Source organism: Rattus norvegicus, chromosome 7 (assembly GCF_036323735.1).
Source record: "Rattus norvegicus strain BN/NHsdMcwi chromosome 7, GRCr8, whole genome shotgun sequence".
Lineage (NCBI taxonomy): Eukaryota > Metazoa > Chordata > Mammalia > Rodentia > Muridae > Rattus > Rattus norvegicus.
Window position 1 is genome coordinate 63,701,522 of NC_086025.1, and position 20,114 is coordinate 63,721,635.

Below are 20,114 nucleotides of genomic sequence, written 5' to 3' on the forward strand. Positions count from 1 at the left end.
CCTCCCATTCCATCTGATCTATGGTTCCCAGGACATAGCGGAGACTGCTGGCTGCAGACGCTGGAAAATGTAACTCGGAATTTCCTACAATCTCAGCGCCACTTTCTCCCGGGCGCCGGCCCGGGGCTGGAGCCTTGTTATTGTCACGTGGCCGCGGGTGCCTGGCGGGCCAATGGGCGCGCGCCCGCCTCCGCGCCCCGCCTTGCCGTTCCGCCGTGCGGGGACCTCGCGCCCGGCCGCCGCCGCAGGCGGAAAAGTTTCTCAGCGTGCGATCGCGCTTTCGGACGCCGCTCGGGCTGCCTTCTCACCGTGGCTGCCGATCCTCCGCTGCTAGCTCTTCCGCTGTGCACAGGCATGAGAGGCCTTCCGTGCCGGGTCTGAGCGGCCAGGAACACGAGGCGGTGATCGGCGTGTCCAGCCCGGTCTGTGAGTCGGTGCTTTTGGAGGTGCTCGAGGCTGCAGAGCTCCCGGCCGAACCGGAGGCGGCGGGGCGCGCGGCGATGGGTGCTCCCGGGCTCCGAGCTGCAGCTGCGGCGCTGGGACTGCTGCTCTGCGCGGGGCTGGGGCGCGCGGGCCCGGCAGGGAGCGGAGGCCACGGGGCGCCCGGGCAGCTCTCGGACGAAGCTACGCGGCGCCCGTGCCCAGCCGCCTGCCACTGCCTCGGGGATCTGCTGGACTGCAGCCGCCGGCGGCTGATTCGCCTTCCCGATCCTCTCCCGGCCTGGGTCACTCGGCTGTGAGTATCAGTATCATTCCGGTGGGGTGGAGGGGACCGGCCCGCCAGGGGTGCGGGACGAGAAGAGTCCGCCGAGGCCCATGGCTCGGGGCGCACTGTGCAGCGCCCAGGCCTCCAGCGGAGCCCAGTGGAGGGACTCTGTCTCTCTCGGCTTCCGCGCAGGTGGGTTGTTGGCTCGCCACTTGCGGGCCTGCAGACCCGATTCCTGCGGCCGCAGGAGCCAGTCTGCGAGACCCCGTACTTTGAAGTATTCTGAGTTTATGTAGGAAACTGACCCAATTGTAACTTCTCAGTAGTTAGGGTCCCTGCCTGTCCCGAGACAGTCACTGCAGGCGCGCCTTTCTCTTAGAACCCCTTGCTGAAGCTAAGGTGCAGACTTTTCTCTCCGCTGTGCTTAACTTCACATTAGCAGACCATCAGCCTCGCTCCTGGGCCACTTTGTAATGCGTCTTGGTTCCGGTGAGAAGTTGGGTGCGAAGACTGATTGGGTAGATAAGCAAGGGAAATAGGTTTTCTGAACCGAGATCTGGGGGAAGTTTAGAGCCGGTGCTGAGTACTGTTTGGCGGATTTTAGCTGGGAAGCCAGAAAACCCGAAGTCGCTGCCAACTGTGTGGAAGAACACGGAAGAAAATATAATTTACTTGGAAATGCGAGTCCTTACAAATGTCAGCTCTCTTTATTCTCTCCCAACCCCTAATTTTGTTAAAATTGGAGGGGGCGTTTAAGCCATAAGCAAAAAAGCAAAAGTTGTACTTAAAAAAAAAGTTGTCCCGTTTAAGAGAAATCAGATCACTTCATACTTAAGATTCTCAAATTTAGGCCTAGCAGACCTTCTCAGCTCTTAAACAGTCGTAGGTCTTGATAATAGTGACCGAGCGGCTTAAGAAATCGTGGTTTTGACCCAGTGTCCCAACCTAAATTCTTCCATCAGTTATAAACTGTTGACCATCAAACGACACGCTCTCTTAAAAGGGAGTTTAATAAGGAAATAGAATTAACGAGAACTGGATTGATATTTAATGGCTGATTATGGAATGTCTGATGTAGCAGCTTTTATTACTCGTGAAAGGGAGAGATAAAGGCTTGAGCCTGAAGCAGGAAGACTTTCAATTAGTTGTGGCTAATTCCATTCAATTGCCTCTTGCCGGGTGGGGGGTCATGCCGCTGAGTTCGTGAAAGGCAGTGGGGATAGTTCTACTGACAGCCCATGGAATCAAGTATTTGAATGCCTGGAGGTGGGCATCTATGGATGAGAGAGGGGTGAGGGGGAATACCAAGACCTTGTCTCCCTGGAGTGCCTTTAGAAAGCTAAGACCTGCAGTGCCTTTAGAAATACTTACTAAGTCTGACTTTACCCAGTAGTTTCTCAATGACAGGTGGCCCACTGAATGTAGATGGAGTTCAGAGAACTGTGTGGACCTTGATTGTAAGTTGAGTTGAATCAAAAAGAGGATTCAATACCTATTTAAACGTTCTTAAAGGGAGCTGACCTAATTAGGATTTTGTTTTGCAGATAATTTGGTGGCACACTAAAAACAAATTACAGTTTATTTGGTTAGCACAGTCTTTAATTACATTTCCGCCAGTAGTAAATTGTCTCAATACACGTCTGCATTCCTTAAACGTATGTGAAAATACGTTCCACTTGTATAAATAAGCGCTGGGTCTCTTGTCAGAAGCCCCGCTGTGATCGCTCATCAAACAGCCTTTCCACCCTTGTACTCCTGTGACTTCTGTGACTTCTGACCGTGTTTGGAGGCATCACCAAGCCATGTGGTCTTTGGTTCTTTATTGTCAGTGTTTCCTTTGTTTACTCTCAGAAGTCTGTTCCCCACCTCAGAGAAGAGCAAAAAAGGCAAAACATGCAGTCCTTCTCCCCTGTTATTTCGTGTATTGCCCTCGGAGGTGTGAGTTGCTCCTAGTTAAATCTTACATGATTACGAAAGCCCTTAAGTAGATGGCTTCCGAGACTGGGAGTGAACAGAAAATGTGAATTGTTCACCGCAGCCCTCCTTCCTTGGGTTATTAAAATAGCAGACGTTTGTCTTTGGAAGAGTTTCTGAGAAAGTTCAGAAGAATATGCTGTGTGTCTTTTGTTTCCTTTGTTGAATCTACAAGTTAGGAAATGTCTGTGCTGAGAGGGGGGGGGTGGTTTGTGTGTGATGTATGTGATGTGTGTGTGGTGTGTATGTGATGTATGTGGTGTGTGTGTATTGCGTGCGTGTGTGTGATGTATGTGGTGTATGTGTGTAATGTGTGTGTGTGATGTATGTGTGTGTGGTGTGTGTGGTATGGTGTATGTATGTAATGTGTGTGTGATGTATGTGTGTGGTGTGTGTATGTGTGGTGTGTGTGTATGTGGTGTGTGTGTGGTGTGTGTGTGGTGTGTGTGGGATGTGTGTGGTGTGTGTGGGGTATGTGTGTGTGTGGTGTGTGTGTGGTGTGTGTGTGGTGTGTGTGGGGTATGTGTGTGGTGTGTGTGTGTGTGGTGTGTGTGTGTGTGGTGTGTGTATGTGGTGTGTGTGTGAGTGTGTGGTGTGTGTGTGGTGTGTGTGTGTGTGTGATGTGTGTGTGAGTGTGTGGTGTGTGTGCACATGCGCGCACATGTGTGCCCCACTTTACCCAGTTGTCCATTATTGCCATAGGAGAGCCTTTTGTGGAAAGCTGAGAAGTTGGAGCTAAACAATAATAACTCTGTACTTGCTTCTGCTTTCAGAGGGAACCTGCAGTTCTTTAATGAAAGTCACTGTTAAAAAAGTTACTGCTGGAGCCTCACTCAAAGAGCCTTGTGCCTCTCCAGAGCTCTGAAGCCAAAGAGGGGGGTTGTTAAAATGACGTTATTTAGCCAAAGGGGGGCGAATTGTTTGATTGCCAACTGGAACCTTAAGTGTTACTAAATTCTAGCTGGAGTCTCAGATGATTTATCTTATCATGCAGAAATGTTGGAGCTCTTAACAGGGCTGAGGAGAAAGTCCGAAAGGTAGTTTGTACTCCTGTGACTTCTTTTGTGTTGCCTGTTAGGAATCTTCGGGAACAGGGTACTGTGGGGGGTGGGGAGGGAGTAGTAGACCTTATGTTTTCCACAGCTGTTTCTCTATATTTTCCAGACCAAAACTGGAGCATAGCAGGCTGATTTACGAGTCGCTTTGGATCGGTGTTTTAAAGCAGCTACAGCCTGCCTCTTTGTTTTTTCGGCTTTCCATATTTCTGCTGAGTTAGCAGCTTGGCAGGCCCCTGTGGGATTGATTAAGAAGCTACGCTGTATTTGTGTTTTCAAATTTGAATTGGGAAGTCATATGTCCAAATGCTTAGAAAGAAGAAAATGATAGCTAGAACCAAATGTTGTAAAATTAACAATTTTCACATATGCTCCTTGACTTGATAAAATGGAGAGTGACTCTACAATATACAGGAGGGTTTGATTTTTCTAGGCCTATGCCCCATGGCTTTCTGGGTAAATAGTTAGCGCCTCCCCACCTTTCCTATCTATTGACTTCATCACAGCAAGTCTTTTTTAAAGTTTCCTGTAGAAGATGTTCTTTAACGGAGCTTCATCTAAGGATAATCTACTGACCAGTGTCTTTCCTGGGTTCAAGGACACACTGGAAACATTGTATCTCCACATCTCTCTTTAGAGCTCCAGCCATAACAATATAGGGAAGATGTAGGGAGACGTGCTAGCCTCTAAAAGGAGGGTAATTGTTTCTGAAACGTATATTACTTTAAAATCTAAATTTAGGTAAGTTTCGTGGCTTTAAGCGTTTAGCAGTAAAAGTCACTTTAGAAGCATTTTTTTCTCCCACATATAATGTGGCTTTAATAGCACACAGAGCTCAGGAGGGAAGCATTTGCAATAGCTGAGATACATATAACTGCCAGCATCTGCGGGGGGACATGCAACCAGTGTCCCCAGAATGTGCACTGGACTCAAGGCCTGCCCCCAGTTCAAAGGTCTTTTGTTTCGGGAATCTCAGCCCCGTTACTGGTGGAAAACTTAAGAGCACACAAATCTCATTTCTCCCAGTGTCTCCCTGTGAAATAATCCTTCCTGGGAGCAGAGGGCAGTCCTTAGCTTTCCTTTTCTTTCTTTTAATTTAAAAGAAAATTAGCTGTATTAAATGTAAATACCAGATTGGTCCCCCTGTGCTTTCCAACCGAGGAAACAATGCTGGGTGGGGGCAGGCTCAGCATTCTTGAGCTGAGTGGCTCCAAATGACTGTCTGTGGAGGGAGGCTGAAGTCCCAGGTGGAGGGCTCTTTTCTTGGTTGTGTTTTAAAGCTTGTGGGCAATCTGTGACTGTCTGGGGTGCTAAAGCACACAGGTTTTGTTTGACTGCTAACGTGAGTTGTTGGGCTCACGGCTTCCTTGATGAACTCCAGATGGACTTGGGTTGGACTGTGAGGGAAAGTGTCTGGCTCCAGCCAGCGTGGTGAGCGTGCACAGCAGTGGTTGTAATTGCAGGATTTTTATAGTTTAAAACTGAGCCAGATTTTCCCCCCTTCATGTTATAACTCCACCAGAACAAATCTACTCATGTCTGTTACTGTCTGGTAGGTCTTTAGGCAAACAGGGCTTAAATAAAATCTTTGCAAGTTCTTTTTTATTTTGTTTTAAGGTGAAATACAGAAATCAGGGCTTTCTCCCAAAACAAAAAGCTTGGAGAATGACAGTATCCTTAATTTTGAATTGTCGACTAAGCAAAAAGTAACATTATTTCTCTGAGTGTGTGATTTCTGTTTTCCTGTTGTTTGTGGGAGCGAGTTCTGATGGCTCGCGCTTGCCAGCAACTAACTTTAATTACCTAACACTCTGGTTATTTAAAAAAAATCTTTATTTTAAACACTGAAGAATTAACTTAGGATCAGTTCTCGGCTTCCTGAGAGGAGCTTCCGGCCACGCTTTGGAGGCTGGTTTCTAGTGGCTCTTCTGCCCATTTCGTCTCCAGTGTTCGAGTTTGGCAGTGGCCTGCAGACAGGGTGTTGAAGCATTTGTTGGATTTTGTTCCTTGTTTCGGATCTTGGTGCTGAGTAGACTTTCCAGCCCAGAACAATACACAGGAGTTTTCTACTCTGAGTGTTTGGTTGGCTGTGGGAATTGTTAACTAAGTTTGACTGAACCTGGGTAAGAAGCACATTTCTTTTAATGTCTAAAATATGTCCACAGGATGCTTGTAGCATTGGCCAGGCATTATTAGATGGTTAGTTAGTGTGCTGCATTGCCGGGTGTTTACATCCAAATTCTAAAAAGAGAGGATTCAGGCTGTGGACTATCCTTTTGAGCATGTATTTTCAAGGGCATGTATACACACACACACACACACACACACACACACACACACTCCACCAAGAATCTAGCCCTTTAACACACTGAAACAAGTAAATACCGGAGGATGTCAACCTCTGTTCTCTTTGACTGCAGTTGGGACATTGGTACTTAATTTTGTGATAATAAACGTGTTTCTTCGGAGTCCTTGTTTCAGTAACCTGCCTAATTAGCCACTTTTCATAGTCTATGATGTCACTGTATCAGGTTGGGAGGGGGGAGGGGGAGAGGATGAAGCAAAGCACAGTTCACAAAAGATCTGTTCACCAAGTGCCAGAAAACATCTCTTAAAATGCTTGTGGGCTTCAAGGACTTGAATCTGCCAGCCTCTTAAACTAATTCTGTCCTCAGAGTTTGTCGTTTTTTGACTTTGGCATTTGGTTGCCATTTAATTTGTGGACAGAATGGTCCAATTATTTCTCTGCTTGTCACTGGTGTTGATAGAATACAAAGCCCCCACTCTGCCTAGTGGGTCATTAAGTGATGTCAGTGACATTTAAGAAACTACTTGTAATAATGACTTTTGTTTTCTTACAGGGACCTGAGTCACAACAGATTATCATTTATCCAAGCGAGTTCCCTGAGCCACCTTCAAAGCCTTCAAGAAGTGTGAGTCCTACTTATCTCTCTCCTGAGGGTTGCATAAAGTGTTTCCCCTGGGACCATTTCATGGGCTGAGCCTTTGGATGATAAGAACCATCCTTCAAACTTTTACCTTGGGTGATGTCTTTAAATATTGTAAGATGTTTCCATATCTGGATTTCAGATGATCTAATTGGCTTTTTCTGTTCTTTTGTCATTTGCAGGAAGCTGAACAACAATGAATTAGAGACCATCCCAAACCTGGGACCAGTTTCTGCGAACATTAGACAGCTGTCCTTGTAAGTGAATCCAGCATCATTCCTGTATGTTTCTAAGAGCAGCCAGTGCTCTCTAGATCAGTGGTTCTCAACCTGTGGGTCTCGACCCCTTTGTGTGCGGGAGGGGTGTCATATATCAGATATCCTGCGTATCAGATACAGACATTGTGATTCATAACAGTAGCAAATTGCAGCTATGAAGTACCAATGAAGTCATTTTATGTTTGGGGGAGGAGTCATCACAGTATGAGGAGCTCTAAGAAATGGTTGCAGCATTACAGGGTTTAGAACCACTGATCTGTGTGGACTAATGCAGTTCTTATAAGCAAACTTTGAATACCCTTCCCAAGGCAGAACAAAGAAGACCTCTATAGGTTAACTTATTTCCACTTCTAAATCTCAAGCATTTGTTTGTTTGTTTGTTTATACACTTAGTAGGATGCTGGGGATGGGACCCAGAGAGTCTTGCTTGCTAGGCAGCCCATTAAACTACAACTCCCTCAAACATCCTTCCAACAATAAAATACTTTACACTTTATATGTGCTAACTTGACTTCGAGGATTCAGAAGGGCTACTTTGAGCTTGGTTTATAGTCTGTAGACCAGAACTTAAATTCTGCCATTGTGTAGTGGTTGGCATAGCAACTGTGCATTACAGTAACATTTGTAAAGAATGATCAGACTTACTGCGTGAGGACAATGGGAGTTGGTTATATGCCATTGAGGCATCTTTACTTTTAGCGATGTGTGAATGTGTATTTGTGCAAATGTGAGTACAAGGGACCTTAGATTCCAAAAGAAGGCACCGGGTGCCCTGGGTCCGTTACCAGCTGCTGGGTGTGAGTGCTGGGAATTGAGCCATCTTGAACCACCTCTTAAGCCTGGCTCTTGGTGTTGGAATCAGGATTAGAAATCACAGCTGAAAATGTGGACAACGGTAGTTAGAACAGTAAGTGAAGTCAAATGTTAGTTTGCAAAGTTTTCTCATAAAATTGAAATTTTGTCAAATTTTCTGTATTTTCAGCGCAGATATAAATTCTTGGATTTGAGGTCAGTTTTGGGACCATCTTGTCTTTGCAGCATTTAGAAGTAGCATTTCGTATGTTCCAGGTCTAATTTCTAAAATCAAGCCATTTCCCATTTTGAGCCTGAGTCATTAAAATTTTTTCTTGTCTCTAAAGTTAAAACATGTTCTTTATGTGATTTGATAAAAACCACTATTCCTTCTTTCTTTTTTTTTCCCCCCAGTAAAGGGTGTTGGGAGGGTTGTAGTTATATAGTAAATTTCTGGCGGGCTGGTCAATCAATTAAAGTGATCACTCTCCAATTGCTTCCATCTGGTGATTTATAGTGGTTTGTTTTTACTGAAGGCCCAGGTCAGCCAAGTCACCCTGCAGCCGCCCTGTCTGCTGTCTTCTGTTTGAGTAAGAACTAAGTGGCATTTGATACTGATGTGGTTTCACCACGGATCAGAACCAGAGACGAAGGAAAGAAAAAGCACTTGGTATTTGTCAAATAAACACTGAAGTAAAAAAGAAAAAGAAAAGCAAAGCTTTCGTATTAGTATTAGTACCTATTTTCTTCACGTTTTATTGGCATGGGAGTGGAAGAAATCTTGCAGCATCGGAGTTATTTTTGACCAAGGGGGCCCTTCAGAATCCCTCTATCCTGTCATCTCTGTCTTGTGCTTTGGCAGATTCTATCAACATGCTCAAGAGCCTGGCACAGTGGTGGCTGGGGGGGTGGGGGGTCGGCAGTGTGGGTTGGTTTTTATTTTTATTTTTTTGCTCTGGGTAGGGTAGGGTAACAGCCTGTAGTTTAGCATGGCTTAAATTCCGAAGCCAAAGACCAGGCAAGGACGTTAGTTACATCTTGGAACTAAGTAGCAACTTGAATACCATCACGTGTAGCTAGAAAACTAGAGGGCAGAATGAGGCCAGAAAGTTACGAATCTTCCACATGCTGTTTCTGTATGTGTTTGGCGTTAGTGAGGCTGTGTGTCAAATTAGCCTCAATAATCTCACTTCCTTTCCCTCCTGTTGGTCATAGTACATCTGGGCAGTCAAAGTTTTGTTCTCACATAATGAGAGGCCCAATTATTGCTTAGCTTAGGAAACCCCTGTGGGTGGTGATTTATGTGAGGAGCCTGTTCATACAACATGGAGACTGAAAAGGAGTCTTTATGCCCATGAAGAAAAGTCTTGAAAACTTTACCTCTTTGGTGGTTTCTTTTTAACAAAAGGTTTTATTTTTCTCCTGAGGGCTCTTCTGAATATTGCAATATATAGTTATTTCTAAAGCATTAATATCCTCTGTATCACATTGTATAGATAGAACATTTTCCTTTATAGAGAAACCCTTGAAAGTAATCTCAGCTAAGTGTTAAATACATTTCTGAAATTGTAAAAAAAAAAACGAAAAAGCGTTAAACCACACGATGTGACTCAGTTTTAGTACTTGCCTTAGCTCTATATTTAAACTGCATTTTTCAGAGTAGTTTCTAAAACTGTTTGACCTTTGTTACTTTTTTCCCCTTTTTTTTCCTACATTTTTTGGGAAGAAAACATTTTTCTAGGCTATTTATGTGATATAAAAAGAAAAAAAATAGTTGGAGTCTTAAGCTAAGTAGGTCTAAGGATCTCACAATCTTTGCATAAAATCATATTTGTGATATATATTTTATATTATCATCTTTGTATATTATACATCTTAAGAACACAGATTTAATACTCCAGCTTCATACTGTTATTCTCGGTCCCATGGGACCTTTCCAGTTGGGGTAGCTGGCTTCAGAGGTGATTAACTGGTAAAATATTTGTCTCTGTTTGGAGTTGGAGGAGACAAGAGCTATTGCTGGATCCAATGGCCTCCCATGTGCAAAGGCAAACTCATTCTCTTCAGAAACCTGGTAAGATATGAGTAACAGGGGATGCTAGCTAGAGAGTCCCTGAACATCCTCTTAACATAGCTTATCTCCACCATGATATCAGATCTTTTAGAATGCGAAAGACTAAATAGACTGCTTAAATCACAGTGATATGCTGGGGCAAGCATGTGCCGTGTGTGTGTGTGTGTGTGTGTGTGTGTGTGTGTGTGTGTGTGTGTGTGTTCATTGATTTCTCTCTCCCTCAAATCATTACATAGCTGTGGCAGGATTTGGTTTGGTTTTTAGAAATGTAATAATTCTCAGCTTGAGTACACCTCAGAGTAAAAGTGTTGACCTCGTGCTCGTCTCTGCTTCATGTGGTATGGTGTGACTTATCCATGTTCTAAGCCCTTTTGAAACATGAGCGAGGGAGATTTGATTTGTGCATCACAGTGTTTAAACAGGGCTGCTCAAGTCTTGATGCTGATGGCTTAAATAGTATTGCATGACCTGAAGACATTTGCCACGTGTCCGAGAGATGAAAACTGTTAACTCACTGGCTGTCAGAGGTGCCCCTGGAGTTAAAATGGACATTCTCTGACCCCATTTGGTGGGACAGGGTTAGGAACGTCTGTCATAACACATCTGTCCTCTGGATTCTGATCAGTTATGACATACATATTTCTGAAATAAGAGTCAGATCAGTGTTGCAATTAAGAGGACATTGTCATCTTTTTACGAGTTCTTATGTGCAGTGTGGAAACCTGAGGGCAGTATTGGTATCTCCCTCATCCTGCACATCATCATCATCATCACCACCACCACCACCACCACCATCATCATCATCATCATCATTTGAGATGAGTTGTCTAGAGTTGCCCAGAGTAATTCAGCTGGTGAACTTGGATGGTCGTCAAGTTTTGAGATCTTCTTGTCCAGCACTTTCCTGACTGAGCTATCCCTTTGCAATGTTTATAGGTACTGGTTAACTTTGTTGGTAACACTTTGAAACACCGGCTTCAGTAGAGAGCTGTTGAAGACATGTTAACAGTTCGATGGTTAATTGTAATGTGTGAAAACATCAAAAAAAAAAAAAAACATTAGTCCATCTTTGGTGTGGAAGGTGCCTTGGAGATCCGTGAAGGGTCATGCCACTAGAATAGTTGTTAAAAGCACAGCTTGAGGCTGGGAGTGCTGGCCGGCCTTGTGCAAGGCCCTTCATGCTTGGCAAAACGCAAATCAAATGACCTGGGATTCATTGCTGGCCCTACCCACTGTGTGTGTGTGTGTGTGTGTGTGTGTGTGTGTGTGTGTGTGTGCGCGCACGCCTGCCCTCTTTCTTCTTTAAAATGAGAATGATAGCAGTACCTGTCTCCCAGAGTCATTGTGAGGATTTGTGGAGAGAAGCCGGGAAAGACATCTGGTATACCCCTGTTGATGGGTGTTGGGGAGGGAGGTGATTCATTGACCTAGAATGCAGTGGATATATGTTATCTGCCAGGCTCTCTTTCAAGTGAAGAGCCCAAAATCTTTCTTTTATGGTGGAACTTCATTCCATTGAGGAGTGAGAGAAAAACCAATAGGTAAGCCAGCTTCAAAGGAAAAGGTGGCTTTGTCTTCTGATATAGGTGTGATTAGTGAGTCCTGGCAGCTGACCTTTGATGTGGTCAGGAAAGGCCAATATTGACAGAGACCCACTATGTGTCAGGTTACAGTTCCCTAAGGTCAGAGATCAGCAATGCACAAAACAGACAAAAATTTTTGCCATCTTAGCAGGAATGTCTCCTCTTCTCATGGGATCAGGCTAAAAATGTGGAGTTGTCCACAGAGGGGGGTAGATCCTGGAGAGAAAACTGAAGCAGGAAAGGGTCTGAGAAGTGGGTGTGGCCAAAGAAAATTGACAGTTTAAAGAGGAGGCCAGTAGCCAAGCTTGAGAACTTCAGTTCATTCCCCACACCCTATAGGGTAGAAGAGAAGAACCAACTCCCATAAGGTGTCCCATGACTTCCCATAGTACACTGTGGCTGACTGTGGCATACTCCCACCACCACCACAATAAATAAATAAAAAAAAACCGTAAAAATGTAAAGGGATGCAGAGAGAAAAGAGCTCACTGAGAAGGTGAGACTTCAGTGAGGGCCTCACAGTGTATGCTGGAGTCTGGGGCTTTAACCTGCCCCACCTCACCCTGACCCTCCCCACCTCACCCTGACCCTCCCCACCTTGCCCGGTCACACCCACCCTGCCCACCTTGTGGATCTATCTGTTACCTAGTTATCCAATAATCTTGTTTCTATTGTTCTCTGTGTTAGGAGACTTGTATGGCCGATGTCTTACTACAGGTATACAGTGTATAGTTAGTGCTTAATTAACATATGAATTAGGGAATATTTATAGAAAGCCACCTGTACTAGCATAATTCAGACAGACCTTGTATACACATAGTCTAAACCTGTGGCTAAATATTTATAGCGTTCAACTGTGCATACTTGGTAAAGTAATAATAATAAATTATACCAACAGCAATAACACTAATTAAAAAGACCAAATTAAAAAAGAGTAAGGGAAGCAATTTAAGTAGCTGAGGATTCATTATGCGACTCTTCTTCCGTGAGAGCCTGTTAGAGAGTAAGTAGCACGTGGAACTCTGTGGCTTCCTCTTTTGCCTTTGTAAGTCACACACAGGTTTTTTGTGGTGACTGTGCCTCTCACTCAAGTTCCAAGTTGGAAAGCAACAGCAGAGATAAAACACACACACATCCCACAAAATTGAACTGTCTCATTCTGGGGAAAAAAAAAAAACTTAATCATATTGGATTCCTGGGTCAAGGAAGAGAGACTCTGTCCAAAGTCCTCACTGTGTTTAAGGACTGTGCTGATGGCCACTCCCACTGCTGGCCTACGAACCGCCATGGGTAATGAGCGGTTAGATCCTATCATGTGTCCTATTGAACCTGAGATGTGTTGGAGGCACAGAAAGGTGTGAGAAACACACTTTCTTTTGGTGTGGGGACTTAGGCAGCAGAGACAACTACTGAAAACACTACAGTGTGCCGGGGAGTGTTGGTCCTTGACATGGGGGGCAGGGACTTTGAGTTCTGTAGACTGCTTGGAAGGGAGATTGTCAGCCAGCTTCTCTTGCTTCTGTAACAGAATTGTTTGCCGCCCAAAGACAAGGAAGCAAGGTCCTCGCCTTTGACTCGGGTTTTGAGGTTTGGGTCCGACATGTCAGAGAGGGCCAGGTAATCTGTTGATGGCCAGGAAGCACTAGAGAGAAGGCTTTCTCTGTTTCCATTGCATTCTTTATGGGCCCCAGGGCCAGGTGTTCTTCCCAAGTTAATCCTGCCTGCAGACATCCTCTCTGATGTAGCTCGAGGTGTTCCTCACTAACCTCCACGGCATTTACCAGTCCATTCAGATTGACTAGTGACTAGTGAGATTAGCCGTCCGTCACAGAGATTTTTAAAATCATCATCGTCGTCGTCATCATCATCACCACCACCACCACCACCATCATCATCTTACAAGTTTAGCGCCTGTGGAGCCTAGCATCACCTGTCACATCTCACACCAGTGTAGGACTCTGACTCACATCTGAGGTCTTAGTCCTTATAGCAGCCCAGGGAAGTCCCATTTGGGTAGACTCCGAATGAATGAGACACAGAGAGCCTTCTGAGGTAGGAGTGACTAGGGCTGGAGCTGGGAGGCGCAGGTTTGTGTCTGGCTCACAGGAAGGGCCTGTCTGACCTCAGGCAGACTTAATTAAGTCCTCTTTGTTTATCAGTACAAGCAGTCAGCGATGTCTGCTCATCCATCTCCTCTGCTCCGCAGAGGATCAAATGGCATTCCACACTTGAAAGGCCTCGGGGAGCCCCAGCAGCACAGACCCACCACTTGCAGTGCAGCGTGGGCTCAGCTGCAGGGCAGAGGCCTAGGGCGGTGGGCCAACATGGATTCCTGAGCACGAGGGCTACAGGAGGAAGGTGGGATTTAAGGACTGTCTTGGCAGCCGCAGACGAGGGAGACTCTTTATATTTAGAGTGAACTAACAGTGAATCTGGAGCCTTCTTGCCATGGTCAGAATAAAGCACAAGATGACAGTAATAACTTTTATGACTGAAGTTTGTTTATTGGATGAACTTTGACCCCCTAATAACAAAGTCAATTGTGTAATAAGTGAGAGCAAGGAAAGAGTGTCTGGTGTGTGCGCTGCAGTGGCTCTGAGCAATAGAAAGGAAAGCTGGTAAAAGACCATCAAAGAGAGGGGGTTATGTCCAGGGAGTTGTGGGCACCCCAGGCTTCTAGTGCAGAGATTGCTACCTGGACAAGACATTAATGTCAGGGAGAAAATGTGGATGAGTTGGTAGGATGAGCTCATGGAGGTTCTGTCTTATTGGCTGGTTTGGAAGGAGTCAAGGATGAGTTCTTAACTTCTTGTTTTTTAAGCAGCAGAATGGAAGGCTACAGTGTAGAACTTGCCCCCTCCTCCTTCTCCTCCCCTCCCTTCTCCCCTTCCTCTCCCCTCTCCCTCCTCTCCCTCCCTCCCTCTCACTCTAGGGTGCTCTCTCTCTCTCTCTCCTTTTAGATAGTCAACATACTGTTCATTTCCAAAATCAAGTATCATACGTGGCTTTGAGAACCAACAGTTGTGACATACCTGTCACCTGCAGATCATATGGCTGTTCTGTATTCCAAGCCCTAGGGTATGTTAGAGGCGCATACGGAGTTTGTTCCTCTCTGGGAGTGACACAGAGCATTGGCTTCTGGATTGTGCCCAGAGTGGAGCACATTGAGATTGAAGTACAGTTTCTCCCTAACTTACAGTGTTTCGGCTCAGTATTTGGCCTGGACAGTGGTTCAAGAGTGCACTCCAACCAACATCGATCCTGCTTTCTGCGTCTAGTGCATATAATAAGTTACACGAGACAACACCTAGTTGTAAGGTAGGTTTTCTGTGAGATGGTTTTGCCTCTCTGTAGTGAGAGGTGAATATATGTTTGAGCGGCTTTAAGACAGGTTTAGCCTAAGCTTGGATGGCCAGTAGGTTATGTTTGCTGTTAACTGCATTTTTAATCTTAGAATATTTCCACACCTGATGTTTTCGCTGGGATGGCATGCTATCTTAAGTCTGGAGAAATATAGGTCCCGTTATTTATATAGTGAAAACAACCCATATTAACTACACATTCTCATGCATTCCAAAAATCAGACTCCTGGATTAGTTTGGGGTTCACTTGAGATACTGTTGCTTGGCCATATGATACAGAGTTTATCTGAAGACTTCACTGGGCTTACTTTGTAGCTTTTAAATACAGTATTAGTGATTTTATTAGGTTCATAGTTCAGAAATCAAGTCGCGTATGGAAGGCAAACCATTATAAAAATTTCAAGTAGTAACGTACCTGAATAATTTTATACCTAGGTAGTAAAGACACAAATAGTTGTTTTAACCAAAACCTTCGTTGAGTCAATATTTGAAGAGAGGTCGCTAGTTTGTCGTATTAATTAACAAACTTGAGGATCAACTGTAGCCAAGAGAAAACATAGGTTTGAGGGGAGTCAAGCCAACAGCTTTGTTTTGATTAGGTGGGCACAAACCATACCCAGTGCTTGCCCACATCTGGCTGCGGGGGAGACGATGGAATTTGACCAACTCAACTGTAAAATTCCTCCCAAGCTCGCACTGTCCTGCTGATGTACAAATGGACCCGTGTCTTCTTGTGCAGGGAGGCTTGCTTTAGAGGCCCCTGCCCTTCTTTCCTGCGTGTAAACCAGGTACTGTTGTGTTCCTGGAGGGAAAGCCCAACAAAGTAAACACATAAGCATCTTGATACCTTATGTGGATTCTTCCATTGGGCTTTAAAGGGTTTACATACAGCGTGCACATAGAAGAATTTACTGTGCACAGAGCTGTATTGGTAACCACAGCGTGAGTTTACCCTCACTTTTACACATTAAACTAACCTGTCCCCAGAATCCAGGCTTAACTGGATTTTCAATTCTCTGCTTAGAATGACGGAATTTGAAAATGTGTGTCTTTCATTGTCACATGGCTTTTAAGGGCTTTCAGAGTCTTTCCCAGCTTGGTAGGTCAAACTCAGAATCTTCGTCTAGATGTACAGTGCTCTGTGAGCACTCATCAAACTGGACACTCTCTGGAGTCATCCCTTAGATCCAAGGATGGGCCTTGTTGTTCCAGCCCCAGGAGTCTTTACATTGCTTTACCCTGCTCATGATGATCACTTTGCTGCCTGCCATTCCTCAGCGTAGGAACCACCTTTGTGGGAGTTTGTTTGTTTGCTTGTTTGTTTTGAGTGAGGGTCTCACTACAAAGCCTTGGCTATTCTGGAATCCAGTATGTAGACCCAGCTAGCTGAGAACTCTGAGAGACCTGTCTGCTTATGCCTCCTGAGGGTGGGGATAAAGGCCTGTTTCACCATACTCAGCCATTGTTTTACATTTTTAAGTGTGTCTGAAAATATATTTCTCCTTGCTGTATTTATGATTTATATTTCTGTTATTCCCTTCAAAATGGACCCCCTACTGATATCAATTCTACTTTTATATCCATTGTGACACGGTGTGCACGGTAGGACACGTTTGTTGGATGGGTAGAGATCTGAATGGATGACTTGCTCCTAGTTAGCCGTACAGTTAGCTTTTCTGGTCTTCCATCTCAGAATTTTGTCTTTCCTTATTCAACTTGCTTTTTCTCCCTTCAAAACAAGAGTTTTAGATTTGGCAGCAGTGACCTATTGGGCGATCTTTCCCCAGTGGTCTATTGTGAAGCCCCTAGAATCGACTTCCACTCCCTTGAGTATGCCCTACAGAACGCTTTCGACAGTACTCTGTGCTGCCACAGCCTGCCTCCTTTTCCCATTCCTCCCCACTTTGGGTTAGCCATTTCAAGTGCTGCTTTGAAGCAGTGAGACGGCTTCTACCAGGAAGCATCTCTATGCCAAGTGAGACTTGTTCTGCCAAGACAGACAAAACAACGTTCCAGCCAGCGAGCTTTGCTTGATTGGGGTGGCAAGATTCAACATGCGGCTCCTTTCTGGTCTGGTTACTTTCGCCTCTTCATTTTGTTGCCTCAGCTTCTGTGATGGCTTCCGAAGGCCAAAGGTTCAGGACTCTTGTTTGCTGGAGACCAAAACAATCAGACAGTGTTGTAACCAACAGTGCCTGCCTCTTCTTTCTTTGGGATGAAAATTGCTTAAATACGAAATTCAAAACATGAAAGAGAAGGCAATTATAAATGCAAACACCTCCTTTCTACCGCTTAATACCACCTGCCAGACTGTCTCATGCCCTTGTTGTGTATCTTCAGCCAGGAGTCAGAAGGCTCCGTAGACTAAGGTTGAATGAGATTTTAAGGGAATAGTCACACCTCAGGTACTTTAGAGCATAGAATAGGTTTAGTGTTTATTCATGAACTGTCAAATTTGTTACGTATGCGCAGTTTACATTTTTCATAGCAAAGATATATATAATAGTCAAAACGAATACACACATATACATATATATGAGCACACATATATGTGTATGTATATGCACATCTATCTGTCACAGAAGAGGGGCTTTGAATTTGGTTACCTTTTTTCTTTGTAATCCCACACATAACATCGGCCTAGAATAGGTGGCAAGATTCTTGCAAGATGAAAATATGTTTACAGAGTTGGGCAGGTAGTCAGTTCATTGAGTTATTCTTTTTCCTTTCCCCCTATGCCGTATATTATCAAAGAGAATTTGCAAAGAGTTAGAAACAGGTTTATATGTTATATAACTGTTGGAACCCATTTTTAAAATTTTCTATTAATGTCTGTGCACAATTGTAATAACTTGGAACCGGAAGAGGCATTTTCCTTTATGGGAATAAAAGAATCCCTGAAAGAGAAATTCTTGGATCTTTCCATGAAGCCCCTAAAATCATCTTGGGTGGAGGCATGTTCTGGTAAGCACCATTTCCAGAGAGACAGACTCTGTGGTTGTAATTGCTAGAACTTACCTCTCTGTGGTGGGCATTTGATGCTTTTAAATGTAAGTTTGTTTTGTTGTTCCTTGTGCTATTGTTTGTTTGCTGGAACAGGGTCTCACTCTGTAGACCTAGCTCTCTCCTAGTTCCCCTGCCTCAGTTTCTCAGTGCCGGACAATAGGCATCCCTACGTTCATGGCTCCTTCTATGTCTAGTCTTAAATTTCTCATGCCTCTTTCTTGCATGACTTCCAGGCTTGGCCAGTCCTGCTCAGGAGGGCCTCTGTGAGGATAAGTATCCCTGAGCTCACTATCAGTATGAACGCAGAACAGGGGTGTGAGCATGCCTGCCTCTGGGGTCACAAACACATTTTCTGTGTCTGCTCAGAGGGACCTCTGAGTGCCAGACACTCTGCCTGTTTCTTTGTGAACCAAATCAGAAAATAAAATAGAATTAATTTAGCCTGGTGTATACATGCACACTGAATCTCTCTATGATGCCTGGTTATTGGCTTGTCATTTCAAACAGGGCACTCTTTTGTTTTTATTATTAAGTGACAGTCCCTTGTACCAGCCAATAAAGCAGTTTGTTCAGGAAGCAGAGTTAGCGGTCTATCTTTTGCTCACTGATAAGGACAATGTAAATATCGTGTTACTGAGTAGATTGAGTTACTGTGTGTTAAGAATGTTAACACCAAGCACATCTACTCTGCTCTGTTCCCTCATGTAGCCATCTAAAAATGAGAGGAATAAAAAGAAAGAAAAGAAAATAGCCAAAGTAAATACCAATAGGAACAAAGAGAAGGTAACAGGCTAAATGAAAATATCACAAAAAGTTTGCAAGCAAATGGATAAATCATAGACTTAAGTAGGGAGAAAGAGAGAGCTACTCTGTGTGTGTGTGTGTGTGTGTGTGTGTGTGTGTGTGATATGTGTGCACATGCATGTGTACACACACATACACGTACATGTGTTCTTGTGTGTGGGAATGCATGTGTGTGTACACACATGTGCATGTGCTACTGATCCTCAGGATATTTCAGAAATTCAAAACTTATAAAGGTAGAGGTGCCCCATATGACTGAAAAAACAATTAAGCTAAAACTCATATTTATAAGAGGTAACTTGATCTTTGCATTCTCATTCCCGGCTCACAGCCCAGCGACTGCCATGCATCTGACAACACAGGATTGGAAGTTTATGTCCAGAACAACTTGAGCAGAGTCTAGAGTTTGGGATGGAGGGCTTTGTCTTAGTCAGGGAAACTGAGTCAAACACGAATGCTGAGGTTACATTGTTTCCTCTTTCATTCGCTTTCTCAGGTGACAATCATGCTTATACCCATAATAATCCTCAGGCTGGAGGATTGCTAAGAAAACCTCCCTCAAGGACACCCCAGCGGGAAATGGCTCCTCTGTGTCACCTATATTGATGCTTACCATTCAACAACATGTCTACCTGAAGTCTTTAGTAAGCTTATATTCCCTACATTCTTTATGAGACAGGCTCTCATGTAGTCCTCGATGCCCTTCCTAGAAGTCAGAGGATGACTTTGAACTTCTGATCGTCCTGCTTTCTTCTTCTTCCGAGAACAGGGATTAATGGAGGGTGCCACTGTGCTTTATGTATGCTGTTCTGTAGACCAAATCCAGAGATGGTACTTGTGAGGCAAGAACCCTGCCACCCTAGCTACAGCCACACCCAACCCCCTTTTGACTTTGTTTTGTTTTAGTTTGGTTTGGTTTGGTTTTGAGATAAGTTCTTGCTGAATAGCTCAGAACGGCTTCTGAACTCAATGTGTTCTGCCTCAGCCTCCCAAATGCTAGGAGGACATGGGCCTTCTGCCCTGCCTGGTTTTATTTAGTAAGGTCTTTTTTTCTTCTTTTTAAAGAACGGATGTAGGAAATAGGAACGAATATCTGCTGCTTTTGAAAGTTAGAGTCTGAAAATAAGTGGAAAGAAGGGATGTGGGCACGCTAGCGGGGGAACCAGATCCACCACAGACAGAGGAACCTGGTGAAAACATGCAAGCATAGAATGCTCGGGAGGTTGAAAGTGCAAATACTCACCAGGCTGTAAAATTGAAGGTAAGAGTACAGAGTCATTTTAACAGAGAAATAATCATGCTGGGAGAGGGAACCGAAGGACAAAGGTGTGGATGGAGCAGGCTGGAGGATCGAGAAGGTTGGGCTCCTCTGTGCATTGGATTCCACCAAAAGACATTGGTAGACATTGAACGGAAGAGACTACCAAAGATATAGGCCAAAAAAAAAAAACAAAAAACAAAAAAAAAAAGCAAAAAAACAAAAACAAAAAAAAAACAAAACAAAAACAAAAAAACAAACAAAATAAAAAAAC

The 20,114-nt window shown here is 44.3% G+C and overlaps 1 protein-coding gene across 1 annotated transcript in view; it reads left to right on the forward strand.

The window, feature by feature from the left end:
• Window positions 1-202: 202 nt before the first annotated feature.
• Lrig3 (leucine-rich repeats and immunoglobulin-like domains 3) overlaps window positions 203-20,114 on the forward strand; it is a 50,175-nt gene continuing 30,263 nt past the window's right edge. Inside the window, exons 1-3 of the mRNA XM_216905.11 lie at window positions 203-736; window positions 6,597-6,668; window positions 6,866-6,940. Of these exons, the coding sequence (XP_216905.5) occupies window positions 501-736; window positions 6,597-6,668; window positions 6,866-6,940 (383 nt within the window). The 5' untranslated portion in view covers window positions 203-500. The remainder of the gene's footprint in view (window positions 737-6,596; window positions 6,669-6,865; window positions 6,941-20,114) is intronic.